At 44.5% G+C, this 26,518-nt stretch overlaps 2 protein-coding genes across 27 annotated transcripts in view; one reads left to right on the top strand and one right to left on the bottom strand.

Moving 5' to 3' along the window:
* Positions 1–26,518, top strand: part of SRCIN1 (SRC kinase signaling inhibitor 1) — a 1,481,450-nt gene that overhangs the window by 1,391,639 nt on the left and 63,293 nt on the right. For 23 of the 24 annotated variants that reach the window (XM_068262488.1, XM_068262500.1, XM_068262499.1 and 20 more), the window contains one exon: positions 9,392–9,418. The exons of the other annotated variant lie outside the window; for it this stretch is intronic. In XM_068262488.1, the coding sequence (XP_068118589.1) occupies positions 9,392–9,418 (27 nt within the window). The remainder of the gene's footprint in view (positions 1–9,391; positions 9,419–26,518) is intronic. 24 annotated transcript variants of the gene reach the window in all.
* The window catches only part of ARHGAP23 (Rho GTPase activating protein 23), a 180,985-nt gene continuing 176,060 nt past the window's right edge, over positions 21,594–26,518 (bottom strand). For 2 of the 3 annotated variants that reach the window (XM_068262515.1, XM_068262514.1), the window contains exon 24: positions 21,594–24,816. In XM_068262515.1, coding sequence (XP_068118616.1) covers positions 23,857–24,816 — 960 coding nt within the window. In that variant the 3' untranslated portion in view covers positions 21,594–23,856. The remainder of the gene's footprint in view (positions 24,817–26,518) is intronic. The other variant, XM_068262516.1, reaches the window with a different exon arrangement.

The following is a 26,518-nucleotide window of genomic DNA, read 5'->3' as shown; positions in this document are numbered from 1 at the left end:
AAGCTAATTACATTTTGGGATGTATTAAAAAGGAAATAAAACCTCGAGATGGTAGCAGAATATTGCCGCTGTTTAACTCTCTAGTAAGGCCACATTTGGAATATGGAATTCAGTTCTGGGCACCACATTACAGGAAAGATATTGCAGTTTTAGAGCAGTTGCAGAGACGAGCAACAAAACTGGTACGAGGGATGGAAGGTCTCACTTATAAAGAAAGGTTAGATAAACTGGGTTTATTTAGTGTGGAGAAAAGACGCCTTAGAGTGGATCTAATTAACATGTATAGATACATCAGAGGGCAATGTAAAAGCTTGGCGGATGAGCTTTTTGTCCCTAGGCCTTCACAAAGGACTAGAGCAGGGGCCCGCGGCCCAATTGTGGTCCGCAGGATGTTTTACGCTGGGCCGCAGCTTCAGTCTCACAGTGGCTGGATGGTGTACTGGTTAAGGGCTCTGCCTCTGACACAGGAGACCTGGGTTCAAATCTCGGCTCTGCCAGTTCAGTAAGCCTGCACCTATTTCAGTAGGAGACCTTGGGCAAGTCTCCTTAACACTGCTACTGCGTGCGCTCTAGTGGCTGCCTCGCAAGCGCTTTGAGTCCGACAGGAGAAAGGCGTTATACAACTACTGCTATTATTATTATTATTATTATTATTACTTGTCAGTTGCTAGTTTCAGTCAAGTTTTTTTCACTTCTATGCACAGCCGCAGTGGCGGTCGTGCATATAGGAGGTCTCCAGTCCTGCCTCCTCCATCAGTGTGGCCGATCATCCCCTTCTTCAAGCGGCGGCGAGTGTGTATATCGGAGGCCTTCAGCCCCGCCTCCTATGTCAGTGTTGTTTGTTATGTTAGGTTTCTTCTATTTGCAGACACGCATGGTAGATTATAACTGAGAGGCTTTAATCATGCTTATCACACAAGCCTGTGTCCTTTACACATACACAGGGAGGAACCAACAAGTTGTACAAAACTGAATCCTTAATATCAGTAGTGAGACATCTAGTGGCTAAACTGCAATACTACATATTGCTACATCCTTTCTCTTTTAACTGAAAAAAGGTAAACACAAAACAGTATAAAATTCAACCAAAACTCTAGCTATACTGATCTGTGTACAGAGTTTGTACATTAAACATAATCGTTCATATGAGCTGGTTTTCTAGTTGTTCTGCCTGCTCGTGTTACATAAGGTGCCTGTCCATGTTCTCGTGCTGATACAGGCAGACCAATGTCTACTGCAGTCTCTCTGCCAACTGCAGTCTATCTCTGCTCTTCTCCTTGTATTGCTCTTGTTGCTTCTATATCTGCAGATGTAGATGGATAAGTGTAATTGTCCCAATCTGGCTCACTTGGCCTCATCCTGAATCTCTCCTCAGTCTTTCTTAAATGCCTCCGATTTCTTCTCAGTTTTCTTCCTTCCTCTGTTATCACTTCATAGGACCGAGATCCTAATTTCCCCACAACTTTTGCCTTATGCCACTGTTTTTGATACTTGTTCATTGGCTGAACGCGTACTGTATCATTTCTCTGGAGCTCAGGTAGATCTTTGGCTGACTTATCATAGTACAATGCCTGTCGACTTTGATTCCTCTGCAGTTTTTCTTTGCAGTTCTCCACAAGTTTTGGTCTCAATAGACGACTCATGGTTGGTAATAGAGTTCTAGTACGCCTGCTCATAAGTCTCTGTGTTGGACTAGTCTCCAGGCCTTGACTGGGTGTATTTCTATAATCCAGCAAACTCAAATAAACATCTGTGCCAGCCTGTTCTGCTTTCTGCATCAGTCTTTTGGCTGTCTTTACTGCTGACTCTGCTTTGCCATTGCTTTGAGGATATCCAGGTGATGAAGTTTGTGGATGAAAATCCCATACCCTGCTGAATTGTTTAAAGTCATCCGAGGTAAACTGAGGCCCATTATCAGAGAATACAATCTCCGGAATGCCATACCTTGCAAAATGCGCTTTCAGTTTCTTGATCATAGTCTTTGCCCTTGTGTCTTGTAAGTAGTCCACTTCCCAGAAGTTGGAGAAATAGTCCACAGTTACCAAGTACTCTTTGTTATTCCAGCTAAACAAATCTAGGCCTACCTTGGACCATGGCCTATCTGGAATTGCATGTGGTTGCAAAGTTTCTTTTTGATGCTTGTCAGACCATGATGCACATATGTCACATTTTGCAATCCATTGTTTTATTTGATCATTCATTCCTGGCCAGTAAACACATTCCCGTGCTCTGCGTGGACATCCTTCTACGCCCGTGTGAGTGGAGTGCAATCTCTCTAGTATGCTCCTTCTCATTGATTCTGGTATAACGGCTCTTTCACCTTTAAATATGACACCATCCTGCACTGACAGTTCATCTCTTACATGGAAAAAGGGCAATACTTCAACTGGTGCATGTTGTTTATATTTAGGCCAGCCTTCTAATATGACATTTTTCAAAATCTGCAGTTTCTTGTCTTTTTCTGTATTGCTCTGTATTTCTTCTAACCGATCTTTTGATACAGCTAAGTACTCACACATGTTAATATTCTCAATGCCTTTTCCACCTTCTGCTCCAGTGGGTAAGTAGGCTCTACTCAGCGTATCTGCAATAAGTAAATCTTTTCCTGGGCAGTAGCTGATGTCAAAATCATATTTCTGTAGTTGAAGAAGCATGCGCTGCAGTCGTTTTGGTGCATTTAATAGCAGCTTCTTTGTAATACTCTCCAGAGGCTTATGATCTGAATGCACTTGTACCTGTCGTCCATAGGTATATTGGTGAAATTTTTCCATGCCAAATAGCACTGCAAGTAGTTCTTTCTCAATCTGTGCATAAGCCTGTTCTGTAGGTGTGACAGCTCTGCTTGCAAAAGCAATAGGCTGTTTTCTCTGCATTAATGTGGCTCCAAGGCCTGTTTCTGAAGCATCACATTGCAATACCACCGCTTCCTCTGGGTTAAAGTATTTAAGGGTGGCTGTGTCTGCAATCGCTTTCTTCACCTCTTGGAATGCAGTCTCCTGTATGTCTGTCCATTCCCAGAGTACATCTTTATGGGTTAACTGTCTCAACGGCTCACACATGTCTGAGAGATGCTTACAGAATTTAGAAAGGTAATTGACCATACCCAGGAACCGCAAAACTCCTCGTACATCTGTAGGTGTAGGCATTTCTTGTACAGCCTTCACTTTTTCAGGATCTACTTTCAAGCCATTTGAGGTTAGCAGATGTCCTATGTATGGAACTTCAGTCATTTTCATTCTGAATTTTTCCAAATTTAGTTTAATTTGCTTCTCTCTACACCTGTTCAAGAATTGTATCATCTTCTGATCATGATCTTTCATTGCTGATTCCTTATCATCGCCTTCCCCAACTATCAGTATATCATCTGCTATTGTTTTTATTCCTGGGAGTCCTTCTAAGGCTTGACTTAAAGAGAACCTGTACTGAGTAAAAATATTTAAAATAAACACATGAGGTAACTTCAAATGAACATTACAGAGTTACCTCACCATCAGTTCCTCTCAGAAGCTCACCATTTTCTTCTGACAATAATCCCATCCAGTTCTGACAATATTTTGTCAGATCTGAAATATATCAGTTGCTGTCAGTAAAATATCAGTTGCTGTCAGTTATAGCTGAGAGGAAAACGGATGTACCAGGTAATGTCCATGTTTCCCTATGGCTCAAGTGGGCGATGTTACAGTTTAACTGTGTGCTGACCAGAAAGCTGTTATGGGTAATGGCTATTTTCAAAATGGAGGACGGAAAATTCCCTTGATCATAGTGAACAAACAGGACGCGGGACAGGAGAAAGACACTGAGGAGTAGACTACATGGAAGGTAAGTATGATTTGTGTATGCTTATTTTGACTTTTATTTTCAGTACAGGTTTTCTTTAACTTCTGTTGAAAGACTTCTGGAGCCGGACTGGCTCCCATGGGCAATCTCAGCCACCGATAACGCCCAAATGGAGTTGAAAATGTTGTCAAGTAACTTGATTGCTCATCTAATTTCACATGCCAGAATCCATTTTTAACATCACATACTGAAAAAATCCTAGCTTTTGACAAATCAGGCAAAATGTCTTCTATTATAGGCATGGGGTAATAGTTTCTCTTCAGTGCTCTATTCAGAGGTTTAGGGTCTATGCATATTCTTAGTTTGCCTGAGGGTTTCTTCACAATCACTAAACTGCTTATCCAGTCTGTACTTTCATGTACTGGTGCGATTATATGTCTGGACTGTAGATCTTTTAGCTCATCCTTTAGTGGCTGCATTAAAGATACAGGTACTCTTTTGGTTGGTAATCTAGAGGGCTGTATTGACGAGTCTATTTCAAACTTGTATGTGCCTTCCAGGCAACCATCACCCTCAAAGAGATCTGCATAATGTGTCCGTACAAACTGTAAATCCAGATTACCACTTGTCTTTTGCTCCAACATGCTGGTTTGCTGGGAGACATCCAGAGACATAATGTTGTGAGACTGTACTTTTATCAAGTCCATAGCCTGAACCGCTTTTACTCCCAACAGGGGACTGTGATCGCCATTGTTTACCACAATAAATTCAAGCCTATAACTTTTTACACGGGTTTCTTATTTTCAGTCAGCATGTGCCCATGGGTTTCAGGGTGGTTTTATTATACATCATTAATACTTGATCTGTAGGCTGAATTGTTACTTGTGTGTTAATTAAAGTATAAGGAATAACATTGCAGCTTGCTCCACAGTCCAGCTGAAATCTGACAGGTCTCTCATCCAGCAAGAAAGTTGCAAAAAGTTGTTTTGCATCCTTAGATTCCTGTTGCTTTACCATATTAACACTCTCTGCTGCTGGCTGTAGTTGTATCCACCACAAGTCTTCAGCACTGTCAGAGTCTGTGTTCTGTGTCACTGTGTTTACTGGTCTCTGGTTTAGTCTTCTCTGCACTGAGTGGCAAAATGATTCTTTTTCCCACAGGATTTGCACAACTGTCCATATGCTGGGCACTTCTCTTTATCTCTCTCATGTCTTCTTCCACAATATTTACACTGTATGGTGCTTTCTGGAAACTTCTGACTCCTGTGTGTGACTGATACAGCATGCACACCAACATCAGCTGAACTTTCAATCATCTTTAGGCTGTCTTTTGTGAGCTGAGAGGCTCTGCATATCTTAGTACATTTCTCTAGGTCTAGGTTTTCCTCTCTCAGTAATCTCTCTCTCTCAGGCGAGAGTCCTGGATTCCACATACTATCCTGTCTCTGATTAGAGAGTCTCTGAGATCACTGAACTCACAGCTTGCTGCTAGTATTTTCAGTTCTGTAACATAGCTGTCTATGGTTTCACCAGTCTCCTGATTTCTTGAAAAAAATGTAAATCTTTCCACAGTTTCATTCTTCTTAGGGTCACATTGTTTATCAAACATCTGAATAATGTCTTTCACAGTCATATCCTCTATGTCATTTTCTCTGACTAAAGTCTGTGATATTTCTCTGCCCTTCTCTCCTATTAAGTAGTGGAATAGTTTTATTTTGCGCTTTTCATCACTGGCTGCTACTGTGAGATCCACATACAATGTGAACTCTTCTTTCCATTGCTTCCATGCTTGGGCCAGATTAGATGAACTCACATCTAGTTTCCCAGGGGGGTTCAATCCACTCTCCATGCTGTCTTTAACTGTACAGGGACACTGTTGCTGTGGCTGACTCTTCCTTGCTGGGTTGCTGTCTCTTCTTGTGAGTTCAGTTTGTTGCTCGGTTACTCTGAAGTCCTGTACACCGCTGCCACCATGTTTGTTATGTTAGGTTTCTTCTATTTGCAGACACGCATGGTAGATTATAACTGAGAGGCTTTAATCATGCTTATCACACAAGCCTGTGTCCTTACATATTAGTGTTGTCCGGATCATGAACGATCCGGATCTTTGATCCGAATCTATTTTGTGAGTCGAATCATCCGAATCATCAAAATGAGTGATTCGGATTGAAAAAGGGGCGGGGCAAGGAGCGACACGCCCCCTCGCAGCGGGGTCCTGGAAGCAGAGCAGGGATGGATCGCTGAGTTGGAGGGGAGGCAGCCTTGCAGCCACAGGAAGAGGAGAGAGAGGGGACATCGGTGCCACTGCCAGATGTGTGTAGAGCACACATACTGGCTGCAATGTGCTGCCCATTATAGGCTGGCTGTTTCGTAATGCTGCACAGTGATCACATTGGAAACTTTTGGCTCAGCTCAGCACAGCTCAGTAACTTTGCAGGCACTGTGATTGCAGCGCAATATGATCCTCCTGCACTCGGCACTATACAGCTGCACTTCACTTCTGGGAATGCTTTCTTTCAATGCCACGTTTGCTTTCAAAGTACACAGATGAACATATAGGTGAAATACATGTTAAGCATATGATTGCAGCATGTGGGTATTGTGTGCAAACAAACATTTCTGCTCTCTGCTCGTCCCTCCTCCCATCTCTGTCCATTCCCTGCCCTCTGTCCATCTTCTCCCCTTCTCTGTGTGTCCACCCCCCTCCCCTTCTCCTGTCCACAGCAGGGAAAGACCTGTCCTGCTATTCATTTCACCCCCGAATGCTTCGGTAGTAAAATGATCCGAGATTCGGATCAAAGATCCGGATCTCTTCAATGATCCGATTTGAATCATCCGGATCATTGAAAAGATCCGAACTTCCCATTAGGGTTGCCAGGTCGGCTGATGGAGAAAACCGGACAGGGGGTGGAGTTAGGGACGGAGTCAGAAGCGCACTTTTATGTAGAGTGGGGCTAAGCAATGGGCTTTTTAAAAAATGTTTTTTACAGTATTTATATCGCACTGACATCTTCTGCAGCACATTACAGAGTACATAGCCATGTCACTAACTGTCCTCACCAGTACATGCACATAAGAGACCACTTTTCACCAGTAAATGCACATAATAAGACACCGCTTTTCACCAGTAAATGCACATAATAAGAGACAGCTTTTCACCAGTAAATGCACAAAAGAGACAGCTTTTCACCAGTAAATGCACAAAAGAGACAGCTTTTCACCACTAAATGCACATAATGACAAACAGCCAGTGTTCCCAGTATATGTAGCCAGGGATATATGTGCCCAGGGGGTATATATGTCCCAGTATATGTAGGCAGGGGTGTAAATGTCCCAGTATACGTAGGCAGGGGTATATATGTCCCAGTATATGTAGCCAGGGGGTATATGTGCCCAGAATAGGTAGCCAGGGGGTATATGTGCCCAGAATAGGTAGCCAGGGGCTATATGTGCCCGGAATAGGTAGCCAGGGGGTATATGTGCCCGGAATAGGTAGCCAGGGGGTATATGTGCCCGGAATAGGTAGCCAGGGGCTATATGTGCCCAGAATAGGTAGCCAGGGGCTATATGTGCCCAGAATAGGTAGCCAGGGGCTATATGTGCCCAGAATAGGTAGCCAGGGGGTATATGTGCCCGGAATAGGTAGCCAGGGGCTATATGTGCCCAGAATAGGTAGCCAGGGGCGGGGGGAAGGGGGGCAATCTCCCAGCCCCTTCTTCCCTCACCTTAGGGTGCTGTCTCTCTCCCCCGCTGTCTCCTCCAATATTGATGTGCAGGCTGGCGGGTGGCTGCGGGCGGAACTTACCTCTGTGTCGCAGGCGCCGGAAGTTTGGGTCCCGCAGCCGCTGAGTTTCGACTCAAAAAAGATCCGGATCAAAGATCCGAATCATTCATGAGCCGGACAACACTATTCAGACTGATAGTGTTGTCCGGCTCATGAATGAGATTCTCAGCGGCTGCGGGACCCGAACTTCCGGCGCTGGAGCGACACAGAGGTAAGTTCCGCCTGCAGCCACTCGCCAGCCCTGCACATCATATTGGAGGAGACAGCGGGGGAGAGAGAGCACCCTAAGGTGAGGGAAGGGGGGGGAGATTGCCCCCCTTCTCCACCGCTGCTCCCAGCTCTCTCTCTGCTGCGCTGTTCTCCTCCTGCGCTGCGGGGGGGCTCTAAAACCGGACAACTTAATTGTCCGGTTTAGCATGTTTTTTTACACTGGACACAGCGCACAAAAACCGGACTGTCCTGTGTAAAACCGGACACCTGGCAACCCTACTTCCCATCTCTATTACACATACACAGGGAGGAACCAACAAGTTGTACAAAGCTGAATCCTTAATAACAGTAGTGAGACATCTAGTGGCTAAACTGCAATACTACATATTGCTACAAGTGTGGCTAATCATTCCATTCCCCTTTTCTTAAAAATGCCAGCTTCCAGTCCCACCCTCTCCATCAAACTGGCCAATGAATGGCTACAATTCCTGCATCACTGTGGCTACTGTTTGTTGCAGCCACAACAGCGAGCGTGCTTTTGTAAGGGTGCAATTTAGCTAGACAGAGCAGCTGTGTCAGCTGACTAGGGAGAGCCTGGCATACAGCAAACAAGTATGTATATATGCCCTTTTTGTGCATTTTTTTTTAATATGCTAATTGTAATTTTTAGGTAGTGGGGCAGTGAGGTAATGCTGAAGGAAACCTGAACTGATGTTAAATATACTGCATTTTACTTTAAGTCCACCTGTATTCCATTCCTCGATATCCTCTGGGTCCCCTTCATTCTCCCACCGGTGGCTCTGTTGCGTGTGTGACTTGTACACTAGTGTGCATCCCTGTCAATGTGCTTGTGTCGATCACAATACTGTCATTGACAACATCCTGCCCATGAGTGCTTCTCCAAAGAATGAACCACACATGTGCAGGACACCTCTGGCGATGATAGTTCAATAGAGGTGGATGGGGCCGCACAGTCGCTGTGACTTGGGTTCGTGTTACACATGTAACAGAGCAGCCAGCCAGAGAACGAGGGGACATGGAGGGACCGCACAACATACTGGAAAGGGGGGGGGGGGGGGGGGGAGGGGGAGTGCGGAAGAAGCCCTATTCCGATCTCCGGGGCCTTGGAAAGAATGTCTTACATCAAAGTGGTCCTCTGGTCCAAAAGGGCTGGGAACCCCTGGACTAGAGGACATGATCTGCGCATGGAGGGAAAACGTTTTAGCCATTTATTTAGGAAAGGGTTCTTTACAGTAAGAGTGATTAAGATGTGGAATGCATTGCCACATGAAGTAGTAATGGCAAATTCTAGATCTGCATTTAAAGGAGGCTTAGATGCTTTCCTTGCGATGAAAGACATCCATGGCTACAATTACTAGTTAATGACCAGTGGTATTGATCCTGGGATTTTATCTGATTGCCATCTGGAGTCGGAAGGAATTTTTTCCCTTTTGGGGCTAATTGGACCTTGTAAGGGTTTTTCACCTTCCTCTGGATCAACAGGGATATGTGAGGGAGCAGGCTGGTGTTGTACTTATTTATTTGGGTTGAAAAAAAAGACATACGTCCATTGAGTTCAACCAGAAAACAATGTAACTATGATTGTTTTTATCTTTGCAGACTGACATGAGAAAGAAAAGTGGAAAGGTAATGCGCTGATAAAGTAATGTCCTCTGAAATAGATGATGCCTGCAAAAAATCCAGGCCTACATAAGGGTTCAATGTGTCTTTTAGCAATTTGCAAATGCCTGTTTTATGTTCTCAGTTCATTCTGAGTTGTTAGTTCAATCTAGTGTTGTAAGCCTTAGGTCGCAGCTTACTGCACTGATATTCCTATGGGATGTTCACGGTGCAACGTTAACGTTACGTTGAAAAATGTTGGATTATGGTAACTCACTGCATACGGTGCGTTGCGACTTTACCGTCGCATTAAACCACAACGTCCCACTGTGAATATGCCCTTAAAGTGAACCAGAGATGAAGTACCCTCATGTATTTTACCATGTATATCAGTGGGAACATTAGAGAAAACACCTACCCTGCTCTCTGTTTCATTCTTCACTGCTCGGCCTGCTTGTTAGCAGCCCTGATAAAATCCCTGACTGAGCATTCAGTCTGGCTTTGCTATAATGACTCAGCTATAATGATTCCTGAGCAGAGCCACAAGGGGGCAGGCTTCTTTACTTTGTTAATTAAAATAGATAGGTAATATAATCTAACTAATGTAATGTAATGATATGTTTGTTTAGGCTGAAGTTACCCGTTAAATGCTTCAAAGTAGGAATGATCAATGAGATGCAAATCATTTCTAATTGCATTCAAATTTCATGTAGATTATATGCAGCTTGAAATCAGAAATCGGATCAGAATAACTTCCTGTCAATTGTAGTGGTTAAAGTTTCAAGCTGCATAACTTTTACATGAACTTTGAATGCAAGGAGAAATTATTTGCATCTCACTGATCACTACTCCAAATCAGAGAACCCCCATCTCATTGCAGAGTATTTGAATGTAGAACAGAGGTAAAAGTCAATAACATTTTTAAAAATTGCTTGGAGGAAGTGGTGGGCTTGCCTACCAAAAGCAGACACGAGATCCTGTCTTCATATAAATCAATACATTTATTATACGGTACCCCAAAAACAGTGCAACGCGTTTCGCAGGCCCAGCCCGCTTCATCAGGCAATAAATGTGGGGACAAAACAGAATTTCGTCCTCACTGAGGGGCTACACCTGCTATTGCCGAAATTATGTTTTGACCCCACGTTTGCCTGATGAAGCGGGCTGGGCTTGCAAAACGCGTTGCACTGTTTTTGGAGTACCGTATAATAAATGTATTGATTTATATGAAGACAGGATCTCGTGTCTGCTTTTCGGAGGCAAGCCCACCACTTCCTCCAAGCAATTTTTAAAAATGTTATTGACTTTTATCTTGCTGGCAGCTCTGTTCTACATACAAATACTCTGTGTCCACTCCTGGTGGAGGGGAGTGCTACCCCCTTTCTTGTTTCTTTCCTACAGAGAGCGACTTCTAAATCCTGAGTGAGGACAGGTCTAATCTCCTCACCTGCCTATTGAGTGGTTGGCTGAATGGTAACCCATGTTTGTGAGTATAAATTCTCTCACTAAACCACTTACCAATTGTCTTTAACATACTACACCATATTGGGCTCTCGGTTTTTTTCTATTTTATCTCATTGCAGAGGTCAGCCAGGAAGTGTTAAGTATTGGGTATACTTACTGCACTGTCTTGGCACACTGACTGATTCCCTCCTGACTTGTTTCCACCTCTCTTTGCTGGTAAATATTGAATGGCACCATGTGACATGCAGTAGGTAGGAGACAGAATAGGAAACAAGACAGGACTGAACCAAAAGTGTGTACCTAGCACTAAATGCTTACCTGCCAACTACTGTTCTATTATGATATGATTCCTTCACTCAGTTATGGGGGCCTGATGACTGCACCTCCAGTATGGGCCATATAATAGCTACACTTGTTTTACAGGGTACTTGTTATATCTTTGCTCAACAACATAAAGGAGTGTGACAATGTGAACCCGAGGTGAGAGGGATATGGAGACTGCCATATTTATTTCTAGGGATGGGACGGCGAATCCACGAATCCCTCGAATATTAGGAAATATTCGAGATTCGTGGATTCGAATTCCGACGCCATTTACCACTCGCCGAATCCCCGCGCATCTGCCGCTTCACCCGCTCGCAAGTGTCCTCCTCCCGCTCCCCGCAGCTTCCTCCGCTCGCCCCCTGCATAAATAAGAAGCAGCAGCCTCTCACCTCCAGTGTGGAGCCCGGAGCGGCAGACCTCCTGCAGACTTCCTTATTCCCCCTAGTGACTGGCTCTTACTACGTCATCAGTAAGAGCCGGTCAGGCGGCCACTAGGGGGAACTAGGAAGTGAAGTCTGCCGTACTGCACTCCACGCTGGAGGTGAGAGGCTGCTTCTGCTTATTTATGCAGGGGGGCGAGCGGAGGAGGCTGTGGGGAGCGGGAGGAGGATATGACCCAGCTACCTACTGCAGTGTAGGTAAAGTAGCCCACCCAGCCTGCTACCTACACTGATCCCCCCCCAGCCTGCTACCTATACTGAGCCCCCCAGCCTGCTACCTATACTGTGCCCCCCATAGCCTGCTACCTATACTGTGCCCCCCATAGCCTGCTACCTATACTGAGCCCCCCATAGCCTGCTACCTATACTGAAGCCCCCCATAGCCTGCTGCCTATACTGAAGCCCCCCATAGCCTGCTGCCTATACTGAAGGCCCCCATAGCCTGCTGCCTATACTGAAGGCCCCCATAGCCTGCTGCCTATACTGAAGGCCCCCATAGCCTGCTGCCTATACTGAAGGCCCCCATAGCCTGCTGCCTATACTGAAGGCCCCCATAGCCTGCTGCCTATACTGAAGGCCCCCATAGCCTGCTGCCTATACTGAAGGCCCCCATAGCCTGCTGCCTATACTGAAGGCCCCCATAGCCTGCTGCCTATACTGAAGGCCCCCATAGCCTGCTGCCTATACTGAAAGCCCCCATAGTCTGCTGCCTATACTGAAGGCCCCCATAGCCTGCTGCCTATACTGAAGGCCCCCATAGCCTGCTGCCTATACTGAAGGCCCCCATACCCTGCTGCCTATACTGCCCCCATACCCTGCTGCCTATACTGAAGGCCCCCATACCCTGCTGCCTATACTGAAGGCCACCATACCTTGCTAGCTATACTGAAGACACCTTTACCTAGCTACCTATACTGCGGGCACCTATGCCTGGGTACCTATACTGCGGGCAACTATACCATGGATCGCACAATTCTTATGTGTAGGATTCGTTAGATTCGGGATTCGAAAGGTTCGAAATATTCGAGAACCTTTTTAGATTCGGATTCGAAGAAATTGTGGATTCGTCCCATCCCTATTTATTTCCTTCAGTAGTGTCTGGGTCACAGCCCTGAAACAAGCATGCCGCTAATCCAATCAGACTTCAGTCAGAAACATCTGATCTGCATGCTTGTTCAGGGTCTATGGCTAAAAGTATTAGATAAAATGGTTCAGTTGGACAACCAGGCAACTTACATTGTTTGTTTAAAAGGCCTCTAAAATTTTAAGTCCCTGAACAAGCATGCAGATCTTTCTGACTGAAGTATGCATGCCTGCTGCTTTCAGGCGTGTGATTTAAACTCTACTGTTGCTAAGAGATCAACAAGATGCCAGGAAACTGGTACTGTTTAAAAGGACATAAATATTGGAGGAACCTTCTGCCTCTCACTTCAGGTTTCCTTTAAAGGGTTCTGAGGTTTGTAAATGGTGTGAGCCTTTGGCAAGCATTACTTGCCTTCAGGGGGCTGCTCCTTCTTCTCGATCCAGAGCCGCAGAAGGTTAAAGTGCCTTCACTAGTTCACTGGTAGTGATTTTTCCTGGCTGTCACAATGCATGCTGGGAGATGTAGCCCTGCATCTCCAGAGATGCACTCACATTGAAGGGCTAAATCTCCAGGCTTGCACTGCGGCAGCTGGGGAAGTGCGCTACCATTGCGGGTAATTCAAACTGCTGAGGCTCTGGATTGTCAAAAGGATGAATGGGTCGGCACCACCGAAGTATAATTAAAGCTCTTTATTGAGTCATAAAACAGCAGTGACAGACACAGTTTCGGGCTGTCAAGCCCTTTTTCAAACTGCTCAGGTGAGCAGTTTGGAAAAGGCTTGACAGCCCGAAACAGCCTCTGTCACTGCTGTTTTATGACTCCGTAAAGAGCTTTAATTATACTTTGGTGGTGCCGACCCATTCATCCTTTTAACTATACTGGTCCCAAGAGGCACTGGGACGAGGTCGAGGCACACCTATTTATGCTACGGTGCTCCTCACTTCACCTTTTTTTTGAGGCTCTGGATTGAGAAGATGGTGGAGCGCTTACAGATTGGGGCCTAGAAAACAGCAAAAGTAACTGATTGCCGCCACCACTAATCCCCCAATTGGGAAGTTTGGTTTTATATACTTTATGAAAACCTTGCTCAGATCCCTTTAAAGTGACACTGAAGCAAAAAAATAAATAAATAAAAACCCTTATGATATAATGAATTGTATGTGTAGTATGGATAGTTAATAAAACATTATTAGCAAAGAAGAGTTTTTCATACTTTTATTTTCAGGTATATATTTATTTTTTATAACCTCATTCAGTTATTCAGTTATGCAGTTTGCAAACCACACACTGTATCTTAAACCATGGAACAGAGCAGAGCTAATGAGCCTTTGAACTTCCCTGCAGTAAAACCTTATCTGAAGTTGTTTTTCACTCTTTTTTCCTTTATGTATAAGTGCTTCAAAAAACAGCACTGTAGCACCCAGTTGGGTCAGAGAACTCAGAGAAACTGAAGTTTAACTCTTCCTGTACTGGAAAGAATATGAGCAACTGTTTTATTGTTTAGCTGTACTATACATACAATTCATTATCTCATAAGTGTATTTTCACTTCAAATTCCCTTTAAGCACCTTTGGCCTGGTCCCAGGCATTACCCTGATTGGACATGCTTGTAACTTTTAGCAGATTCTGATGATGTAATCACTAGGGATGGTTAGAATCATTAATAGCTCACTGAGTTGATGCAAGATTTATGCAAAATTTACACAATCCTGAATCAATTTGGAATTATTTGCATGTCATTGACCACTCCTAATCATCACATTGCTTTGACCACTAAGCATAGAAAGTCATTCCGAACTGGGGAGTGAAGGGGCTGGGCTGATAGTTGAACCTCCCAGGCCAACTTTCTTATGCCTCCTCCCATTCCAAGTGCAGCGGCATGAGCGGCTCCTGTAGGCTGCTGCCTATTTAGCCAAGGCATTATGTCCTGGAGTTCATCTCTAGTCTAGTTTGGAGTGTTTGTTATACACTCCAGCAGAATATGTATTTTCTATATCAAGAAAACAGCAGCTTTATTCAGCAGTATCTCCATTTTTATATAAAGCAGGAGAGGAAAACAAACATTAAAAATTCTTATACATTTTATATTATGTTACACATTTAGAGACCATATTTACAGAACAGAGTAATACTTTACATTATATGCATAACAGGATTATACATTAGTCACAATACTAGTCTGGAATGGTGGCAGTTTGTGTACAAAAACACTTTTTGCTAAGGATCGTGGGTCATATTAACTCCTTTATTGCTGGGAAAGCTTGCAATGCTGGGAGGAGACAGTGGATATATAACCCCTGGACTGTTGCAGAATAACCTCCTGCAGCAGAATAGAAGATCATTGCATGAGTCAATCGGTATAACAACGTACATCAAGCAACATGTCGTAAAGTTTGTTAGCAGCACCAAGTCAAAATATATATATATATATATATATAAATATATATGTACAATGTAATGGAAGGTGTGGGCACTGGGTCTGAGGTCAAGATCCAAATGAAAATGGTTATAAAGCATAGGCGACAAAGACAGATATTCAGGATTAATAGGAGATAGGCAACATGTATATACAATATTATAAATATTCAATGCAGGCAGTCTGGACATGCTGAGACTTGAGGTTCAACAGCAAGCTGGAAAAATCAGAGGTTGTCCTCTTCCATCAACAGGACTTGGTATGGAGGCAAGCACTGTGTACGCAGACACACAGAGTTATGCAGCAGGAGTGCAGGCACTACTTGGGCATCATATGAATGGGCATAGAAAGGCATAAGTGGTGCAGGGTACTGGCAGAGGATGGCCCACAGCCGGCCCCACATAAGGAAAGGAGGCAGTTCTGTTTAGTGCACAGCAAGTAGTAACAGTCACAATATATTGCAGTGAAAATATAAGATATTGGTAGCATGTACAGTTGTGGATAGTGCAGCTATTGGAGGGGCACAGATCAGCGGCAGCATGCGGCACTGGTGACATGCAGGGGCACTGCGACTACAGCTGAGAAGGTATTACACCGACCGGTGCATCTGAGGCCCACACAGTTCCTTTACCTTGCTTGTGACTCGTGTTGAACTTGCATGATGAAAAAAACTGTCCAGTGGCCACGTGTACTTCAGTAAATGTCTTATTCTCTGCAGTTTACCTTTGGATCTGCTGGAAACACTATTCCCGTATCCCTCCTCTCTTTTATTAACAGTTTTTAGACCACTCTGCTGCTATGTGTGGTTGGTGCAGAGCCGCCCTCTGGTTGTATTAGAGCCCATCAGCTTTGTATGGGTTTTCCAGTTACAGCAATAAAGTGGAACATAATAGTGTGGTGGTGGTCACTGTGCCTGCTGGACTCTCCTTGTTCATGGGGGTTTCTGAGGTCACAACTGTGCTGCACCAACACAAGCTAAACAAATCCAAATGTTCCAGCAGCCCCAAGGCAACACTCCCATACAAAGAGCAGCTGACTGGCAGCGTGGTGTAGCTGAGGTGACTGGCCACTAGAGGCATTTATCACTTTACTGCTGAAAGTGGAAACACAGTTATGTTCTTATCATAGCAAATCAGTCAGATTCTCAGCATAGCGACAAAGCCAAATGATTACTATGGAACATTCAGACAGCCCATCCTTCACATGTAATGTGCCTGAATTTAACTAAGAGAGTAAAGCTAGGCATAAGGATTAGAGAAACCATTTGCTGTTGCCCTGCTATTAGCTGGATTGCAGCCTCACACCTAAATATTCAGAGCACTGCCTCTGCTAACTTAATCGCACCATGCAGTACCAAGCCATATAGCTATTTATCACACACTGCTTGTTATAGGAACCAGTCATAGTCATTTTTTTCTTATCAAGAGTGTCCTAGTTTTCAACAGATGTATGTTTGATTTGCCATCTAGCGTCTAATAGTGTATGTTGCATACATTTATGGTTAATTTGGGCCCCAGGTGTTGCTGATAATACCGGTAACCAAAAATCACTGATATTCTACTATCCATCTACGATCTAAAGTCTATCCCCCCTATTCCCCAACATGAACCTGATATCAGGTCCTGGTGCCCAATTGACCTGTTATATATGGTCACCTTAGATGACCACATACCTGCCTAGATTTTTTTTTTTCTTTTCAGTGTTAGGTTGTAAAAGTGCAACCTTCATCGGAACCCCATAGCAGGTTGTCCTGGATTCATTGCTAAGCATTCTCATGCAGGAAGGTGCATATGACTGCAATCACTCAAGCACTAACCTTTCGGCACTCACTATTGTAGTCTACAATGAACCAGGTGAAGGTTGCAAACCTCTAATTTTCTACCAGATTTAAAAAAAAAAACAACTACATGTAAGTGTTGGGTACCCATTGAATGAGACTATTGTTGGCTGTCCCCAGACAGACAAGGGAAGCCCCACTATATATATTCCTTATTTCATCCACTTACACCATCCACCATTAACCAGCTCCCAGTTTACCACCGCCAACTCTGGTCAGTTCAAAGCCAACCACTACCTGTCCTGCCTCTGGTTCTCTATCCTTTGCCACATACAGAAAAGGCCATGTAACAAACCTGAACAACAATATCACTAAGCAACCTAAAATATTCCTAGAACTCAAGATTCCGAATACAACCAGTAATGATAAGAGGCTCCTTATTTACTTTCAAAGGAAAAATTCTGGTCCTCTCTTAGTAACACATGTAAACTCTATATATAGTTCCCATTTACAATCCCATTTACAATCCCATTTACAAACTTTTTTTTATTCTGATAGTAAATTCAGGCAACCTGAGCATCAACAGCTATCTCAGAAATGGTAGAATAGTCACAAAATAGCTACTGCAATGCTGGGACTACAACAACCGAGGGTCAGGCCATAGCAGACAGTTGGGGTAAGTGGGGATAAGAATGTAGGCGCGTTGAACTGGGCCCAGCTCATCAAATTTGGTGAAGGCACTGTAAGAACTTCAGCTATGCTATACATTTCTGTTCAAAGCTCATTCAGTGCTCATCTCTCCCCTGCAAATAGTGGAGGCATTAAGATTTTACAAGCCACAAAATCATTTCTTCAACAACATTGGGGTAGATGTACAAACCACTGATAGAACCTATAAGTGTTCTCTAACCTGCCAATATGGACATTGTATTTCTTCAGTAATTGCTATGCCAACTGCTGCTGTTGTAGAGCAAGTTGAAATTTTGTACAGTAGTCATCAATAAATAGCAAAAAGAAAGCTTACCTCCAAGTAAGGACAAATGCATAGGCAAATGCAAATGCATATGGGGGTAAAAGGTAATTTATTGGTCAGAGTCAGAGCCGGCCTTAGAGTACGCGGGGCCTGGGGCGAGTGTCATATGTGGGGCCTAGAGGAATAAGTGAAGGCCATGTACCGTACCACCACAGTCACGGGCTTGTCCACCTCTAAAGCAGTATGCCTTATTATTGTTTAAAAACTTGTTAAAGGCCCCTAAGCCAACCACTACAGGAACAATTACAATATGTAATGTAATCAAACTGTACGTGTCCCTAGCACCCCAGCCAGCCTCTACCTATCACTAGCTCCCCATGAAACCTAGCACCAATCCCCAGCCAGTCTGGAAACTCCAGCCTGAGCCCCCTCTAGCTCCAATCCATGCTTGACTGACCTAAATGCCCCTGGGGCCCTCAGGCTGAGGCTCTTGCATGTTACCTTAAACCACTTGCCGACCGCACGCTTATACCGTGCGTCGGCAAAGTGGCAGCTGCAGGACCAGCGACGCAGTACTGCGTCGCCAGCTGCAGGCTGATTAATCAGGAAGCAGCCGCTCGCGCGAGCGGCTGCTTCCTGTCAAATCACGGCGGGGGGCTCCGTGAATAGCCTGCGGGCCGCCGATGGCGGCTCGCAGGCTAAATGTAAACACAAGCGGAAATAATCCGCTTTGTTTACATTTGTACGGCGCTGCTGCGCAGCAGCGCCGTAAGGCAGATCGGCGATCCCCGGCCAATCAGCGGCGGGGATCGCCGCCATGTGACAGGGGACGTCCTGTCACTGGCTGCACAGGACGGATAGCGTCCTGTGCAGCCCGGATCACCGGGTAGGGGACAGGTAGGAGAGGGAGGGGGGAATTTCGCCGCGGAGGGGGGCTTTGAGGTGCCCCCCCCCGCCAGCCACACGCAGGCAGCAGAGATTAGACCCCCCCCTGCACATCATCCCCATAGGGGGGAAAAAAGGGAGGCAATCTGATCTCTCTGCCTGCACCCTGATCTGTGCTGGGGGCTGTAGAGCCCACCCAGCACAGATCACTAATAACCACGCTGGTCCTTAAGGGGGGGTAAAGGGTGGGTCATCAAGTGGTTAATCTGACATTTGGCAAGCTTCATGTCAGTGCCGAAATACATTACAAAAGTAAAGCATGCTGAAGACGAAAACCTAAGCAATAAAAGGGAGGGGGGGGGGCGGTGCAAAACATAAGGTGTGTAAAACATAATAGGAAAATCTGAGTATTTGTGAATGGCACACTGCTCAGAACACAAACAGCTAGACTTCTGTAGTCCTTTCCTTCACCGCCACCAAAATGAGCATGGTATGGCGGGCATGACATGGGGGCCCTCTTCATGTGCGGGGCCTGGGGCGATCGCCCCACTTGCCATCCCCAAAGGCCGCCTCTGGGTCAGACACTAGTTTCTGAACCTTTTACCCCATATATGGGCATTTGTCCTAAATAAAGATAAGCTTTCTTTTTACTATTTATTGATTGCTACTGTGCCTCCTCCACCCTAATTCACTGGTTCTACAGCCTCCTTTCCACTGAGGGTGGTCTGTTTTAAGTTTTTAAACTACATTTTTTAAACTATCTATAATTTTTTGGGAGAGCAACCCATCCAGCTGAAGGACCCAAGAGCCCCAGTGAGGACAGGTTTTCCTCACTGTCTGTTACACTGTGATTGCGAGTGATGCAACCCACCTTGGCCAGACTCACTGTACTTATTTCAGAAGGTACTTTAACCTACTACATCATAAGGGGCGGCTGGTGTCTCTCTGTGTTTTTGTTCTATCTCAGCTGGACAGTCCCTGAAATCCCCAGAACCCAACCCCTGCTGAAGAGCAGTATAGGAGCAATCAGTGATACAGATGAAGGTTCATGTTAGAATTACTGGGGCAATCTTATAGTAGAGAATTAGTCTGTGTCCCTATGGTTCCTGATAAAGTCTGGTGGATGCAACCATCAGAGAGAGCACGGGACAGCAGAGCATCCTACAGTATGACGATTTTATGCTCATTCTGCTTTGGCTTCAGTATACTGATGAGTACAGAGCACATCAGTCCTGTGAGCGCACGTCTTTGCAGTGTATTGAGCGATTTAGGCTTGTGGAGATCTCTTTAGCTGGTGAATGCTGCACTGTGTGGGGCCATTGTGGGTGATGGCTATTGATTTCAAGGTGGAGGATTTCCTACAGACTATTGTATGCTAAACATACATACTTTGTGGTGTAGTGACATACGCAGCTCTTTGCACTAGTTGAGTTAGAGGAAGCTGCCACTATGTCAGCTCATATAACACAGCACTTTATTAATGATTTATATGTATAGTCTTTTATGCACCTTTGACTTTTGCCAGTAGAAATGATTGTTTGTGATAGCTTCAGGGTATTATCCAAGGTGTGCACAAGTGTACCCCAATGTTGTATTTGGCAGTTGAGCCTGCTGGAAACTGATGGCCAGCCATGTTGTTCTCTCCTGCTCTGGCTTAGCAGCACCTTCCCTCCACAGTGCAGCCAGGCAGCTCAGCAGAGCCAGTGTGTTTACATCGGCAGCTGTCTTCCAAAATGTTTTGATTAACCAAAGGTAAGTACTGAATTGAATAAGCATACATTATTCATAATATTTTATTAGTTAGTCTCAGTGGGATTATCATATGTTGCATTACATCTGTCACATTATCATTTCAGGCATGTTGGTACCTACTGATGCCAGCAGCCATGTTAAGATGTTGCATTATGCCTGGGATGGCACTGTAGTACAGGAGATTGAATTTATATGTGCACTTGTTTTTGGGGGGTGGCGAGAGGGGGTGGAAGAGATCATATTAGCTCTTCACATCATATTAGTGTACAAAATTTTTTTACTTTGTATAAGTATCTCTGGGGAAGTATAGCTGCTCTGCCGTGGTGCTGTTATTACTGCACTTGTATGGTACTGTGTCTCAGAACTGTAGCGACTGTGCCACAGCAGTCTGGTCTGGTACTGACTGTCTCAGGAGGACCTACAGATATATAATCGGGTAAAATCCTTTATACGGTGAAAGATCAAAACAGTCCTTTTTATCAGGCAGTCCCCCTCTCCCACTTTAAGCTTTGTTGCTTTAGAAAAGGACTTTTGTAAAAAAAAAAAAAAAAAAAAAAAAAAAGAGAGCTAGAATGCAATCGTGTAGTACAAAAACTGTTTAGAAAAACTTGACACATATAGCAAAAAAATCTTAAAAAGGTTCTTCAAATTCATAAAGTCAGTCTTCATACAATCAACGATATATAAAACACAATATCTAGAACTGACAAGAACTGTGGTCTGGCTTGGCTGGGATTCCCGGTATAGCAGTGTCTCCTCCTTTACACCATTGGGAAAGTCATTGCGTGCGTCTGGTGGGTTCAGATGCCTCTTTCCATTTTTTCGTCCTTTCCTTGCTTTTTTTTTTTTTTTTGGTTGAGCCATACAGAATTATGTATTACGGCCTGATGAAGGGCACTTACATTATATAAAAAAAAAAGCCTGAAACGAACATGTGTTGTTGCCTCTAAACACACGCCTATAAGGGTCACAACCATTCATCAAGCCAAGCCAGACCTCAGTTCTTGTCAGTTCTAGATATTGGTTTTGATATACTGTTGATTGTATGAAGACTGACTTTATGAATTTGAAGAACCTTTTTAAGATTTTTTGCTATATGTGTCAAAGTTTTTCTAATGTCTCAGGAGGACTGCAGCTGATGTGCTTCTCCTGTCTGGGTGAAAATTACAATAGTGTATTTCACTAGCCAACAAGAGAACCACATTATCAGTGGCAAGTAAAATCTTTAAAATGGTGTATTCATAAATAGGAATTTAATACAAGAGCTCCATAATTCCATTCCCCTAGCCTAGGACATGCATGTAAAGATGTAAGCATAATTAAGGCAATAAATACTGTGTTCTAGATGAGCCGTGGTGATGAGGAAGGTACAAAATAAAACCTACCTCCTGTTACCTCTAAATATGATGGGCTGGTCCAGGCTGCTAACCCTCTGCAATGTGAAAACAGAAGGTGGCCTGAGCCTTCTGCTCACACAACCAGAAACAAATGAAGCACAAAACTAGATACAATTTCCTCTGCCCACAGGATGCCTATAAGACGCAGACTGAATACTTTATGGTTTGTAAACAATATGTCTCCCAGTAAACAAGACACAGAGGAGTCCATAGCCCCCAAATCAGCTGTAGAATGTAGGGAATCTGTACCACTGATAAAATAAACAGGATTGTAAACATACATCTCTGAATTTGTAGCCCTGTCATTCATATGTTTAGCAAATTAAAAGTTAGATTTGATGTAAACATTGTATGTAACAGAGATAATTAAAATCTAGCTGTAGCAGCACACAGGCAATGTTTCTGTAGGTTGGTACTGCACTAGGCAACACAGAGCTAGCAGTGTGGAGTGTAATATCTACTAATGCAAGATGTTACATATGGAAGGTACTGATTGATTACTTTATCACAAATTGTACAGTGTGTGTCAAGCATTATGTAGCAACAATAGCTCATAGGCCTGGGAAACTCTCTGTTGGCAAGCCCAGCGTGCTGGTCTCTGCTGCCAAAAGGTGGCCCCACACTAGCAGGTGTCCACTGGATTTGGTCAATCGATAGATCCCTCTCTGATCGAAATCTGATCAGAGAGGGATCTATTAGCCACATATTGCAAATAGACTTATTTAATAAGATTAATGGAGCAGCAGGGTCGATCCTCAGGTCGTTATTCCCCCACTCCACCCCCCCCAACTTCCCTTTTGGAGAAAGTTCTTTCCCTCTGAAGCGATAAACTGTTTTATTTGCTTTCGCCCAGAAATCAATTGGAATTCCAATAGGGTGGCATTGATCTCTGGCCGATTTCATTAACATGATTGAATTTTCTGGGAAAATTGACAAGGTGTATGGACAATGGACACCTGAAGTCAGGTAAACCTTGGATAGTCAGCTAGACAAAGAAATGAAAAGGGCAGAAATATCTGCAACATTCTTCATGCATCTTGTAAAGCTCTGATAAGCTGCTGCCTTGGTGCTCCAACCACAAACTGCAGTGCCGAAAATATTTCTCCCTTAAATTTAAAGTTGGTGCAGGTGTGAAAGCAGCTAAGGCTGATCTGAATCTAATTTTATGGCAAACCTGTCTCCCGATAGGAAAAGCATCTATCTGCCCACCAGTGCCTCAGGTAAAAGCTGCATTGCTAGAGGAGGGTGGATGTGTAGTCTCCCTGCCTTTCTGTGCTGTGCTCAGAGCCTGAAACACAGATGGAAACCTGTTCATACACACTTCACATCTTCCGTAAGAATTAGCCTAAAAACTGCAATATCTAAAATGCTCATATACTAGGAATGTACATACTAAACCGTGTATTGCGCACATACTGCCATTCACCTTCTGAGGTCTGTTGTAAGCAGACTAGGTAAAAAGGGTTTTAAAATGTAAAAAATAAAATGCAATAAGGCACCAGAGTTTATGTATCAGAATGTGGGTGTCTTGTTGCTGAGTTCTCTGTGATCTGCACACATCTCTTGTTGTATATAATAGGGGTCTGTGTAGAAGACTAGTATTGGGTCATTGTACCCAGCTCTGAACACCAAGTATCCAGGGACCAGCTCTTGGCAGCTGTGCCTTGGAGACATATTGTCATCTTCACCACAAATGGCCCACACCGATGGGACCTGTCAGCTGCTGTAATGATGTGAAATGGCACCAAAATTACATTAACTATTTCAGAACAGTAAAGGAGCAGGTCACAAAAATGTGTCATGTGAATAAGATACCCTGCTTCATGCAGGGCGTAAGCCATATTCTTTGGGTCTTACTGTAGATAAGTGCAGCCTGGATCCTGTCAAGAGACAGGGCTACCTCCTGCTGCCACTCCCTTGGTTGCAATAAAACGAGGAACCTGCCAAATGAGATCACAAGTAATGTCGGAGTCCGGGAAGTGGAGCATTCTGGGATTTGGTCCCCTTGTTGGCTACAGTTTCTTGACCAGCTGGTGCTTTGGCCTTCTGGGATTCCAAGCTACTGAGTCCAGAATCTTTGCCCTCTGCCCAGGCTCCTCCACTCAGCCGGGCTGCAGCTTCAGGTGCAGCGGTTTTCCCAAGGGCTGGCTCCTTCCAGTCATTAAAGTTAAGATCAGTCAACTGCCCTGGAAGCACCACAGTATGACGTCTCCAAGCACTTTTCCTGCGACGAGTTTCTGGAGATCCAGGCTTTCTCATTGCTGTTACACATAGGTCATCTGCTGCTGCTGGTCTAATGCGCTGTGGTATACGAACATTAGAGGATGTGAGTTCATCTGAGTTTTCAAGTTTACCTTTACCAAATTTCTTGCGAGCTAGTGTATCCCCTGGAATAAGTCTCTGTGAGGTAAAGGAGTCCTGAGAACGTGGCCGTTCTGCTTCTCTCACTACCCCTACCTCTGTATCAGTTTCCATGTGACTGAACTCGCTGCGCTCGTCATCAGCCTCATCTCCCCCACGAACACTGGAGGCAGGCTCTGAGCACAATGTAGAAAGAGTGGAGTATCCAGATACAATAGAGCGGGCATCGGCAGGGATCCTCTCTTCTACAGTAGCCGGCCACCTATTTGCAGGGTCTTTGCTTTCAGTTTCAGTATCTTTTTCCTTGTCTGGCTTTAGATCCTGTGGCTGAGAACAAACGGGATCTTGCAATTCTCTGGACTCCCTTTGTTTTTCTGTATCCTCAGCCTCTGGCTCTGCCTGTCCCATGCGTGCCGCCTCCTGCTCAGAGTCATCCTCCTCCGTACTGCTCCCAAAACGCTTCTCATCTCTCCGCTTCCTGCGCTTACGGTTGACCACAGAAATGAAGGGTAAGGACAGGATTTCACGGGCATACAGCTCCTTTCGGGAAGCCTGAAACCAAAGAGGTGAGTTACACATCTTTACCACACTTCTCTCAGTAATAGTGTCATGAAATTAATGTTCATTATACAACTACACAGGATGAAAGGCCTATTACTACTAGCTTTTTATAGGCTTCCTTCTCTTTAAAGGGGATGTGAATCTCACTGGTTAGTCCATCATCCTTACACTCTTAATCAGGAAGCCTGATACTAAAAGTCAGCTGAAGTGAGACATGGAAGCTGCCATATTTATTTCCTTTTAATACCAGTTGCCTGGCTATTCTGTGGATCTTTCAGGCATCACCAGTGTCTGATGTCTGACCAGATTAGCTGCATGCTGGTGTCAGTCAGAAACATCTGATAGGCATGCTTGTTAAGGGTCTGTGAATGAAAGCATTAAAGGAACACTGAATAGAACTAAAAACAATGCAATACTAAACTTACCTAGGGCATCCTCCAGTCCATGAAGTCCTTCAGTGTCCTCTGGGTCCCCCTCTGTTCTCCCGCTGGCGGCTCCGTTACCTGCGCAACCCAGCCAGGAGTAGTGGGTGACTGTGCGGCTCATCCTGCTCAATCGCGCCCCCATTGCAGTGAGCGTTCTGCACATGTACAGTTCTCGAGAAATAATGGGCTCCATATGCGCAGAACACTCATGGCGTGTAATCGAGACGGGTGTGTGGGTGGCCCGCGCATGTGGTAACAGAGCCACCTGCCGGAGAACAGGGGACCATGAGGAAGCTGAGAGACTTCATGGACTACCGCAGGCTGGAGGAAGCCCCAGGTAAGTTCAGTATTGTTCAGCATTGTTTAAAAGGAAATAAATTTTCAGCCTCCATATCCGCCTCAGTTCAGGGGTACTTTAACCTCCTAAGCGGTATTACCGACCCAGGCTGAAAAAAAAAACACGCTGCAAGCGGTTATACCATGCCCCGGGCAAGGTTACAGTGCAGAGTTCGTCAGAGCGGCACTTTATACTCGCGTCCCCGGGATCCCTCATGTGATGACAGACGCCGATCTCGCCATAGGTGTAAAGCGCCACCCGAATAGGATGAAGAATTGCAGCGCTGGATCCTTGGGACATGACTAATATGCAGAGGCTGCTTGAACTGATATGGGGGGGGGTGAGTGTCTGTCTCTGGCGTTCTGATTAGTTCTGAATTTAGGGTCTAAGGGCCTGTCTCCACTTGTCAGTTTTTCTGCATAAGTTGTCTCATAGTTATGCATTGCTGTCAATTTTTCATATTTTTCCGTATGTGAAAAATGCATTAAAGTGTAAACGAGCCTATTGATTAACACTGGAAAAAGAAAAACTGATGAGTGGAGACCTAAAACCAAAAAAAAATTGCACTGCTTTTAGACTCTTAAATCCAGAATTAATCAAAATGCCATGGAAGATAAAGGGCCACTATTGCAAAATATAAAATTTAAAATACATGCGTATAAAATGTACATTTCTCCCAGAGTGCATTACAAATTACCTTTTTATGTCAAAAAGCTGACATTCTAAACTAGTCCATCTCCTCACGGGGCATTCTCAATGTTTATTCTTTACAAAAACTCTCCCTGGAAAGGACCTACACAGAGATGTCAGGCAGCCTCCCTACTCGTTTGAACAGTATTTTGGCAGTTGGACTCAGCAACTACCATTTAATAAGTGTTTTTGAAAATAAAGAAAAACATACAATTCCCCATGAGGACATGACCTGACAGAT

The sequence above is a fragment of the Hyperolius riggenbachi genome, chromosome 12 (assembly GCF_040937935.1).
Source record: "Hyperolius riggenbachi isolate aHypRig1 chromosome 12, aHypRig1.pri, whole genome shotgun sequence".
NCBI lineage: Eukaryota > Metazoa > Chordata > Amphibia > Anura > Hyperoliidae > Hyperolius > Hyperolius riggenbachi.
The sequence above is the reverse complement of the archived record's forward strand: the minus strand, read 5'-3'. Positions and strand labels throughout refer to the sequence as shown.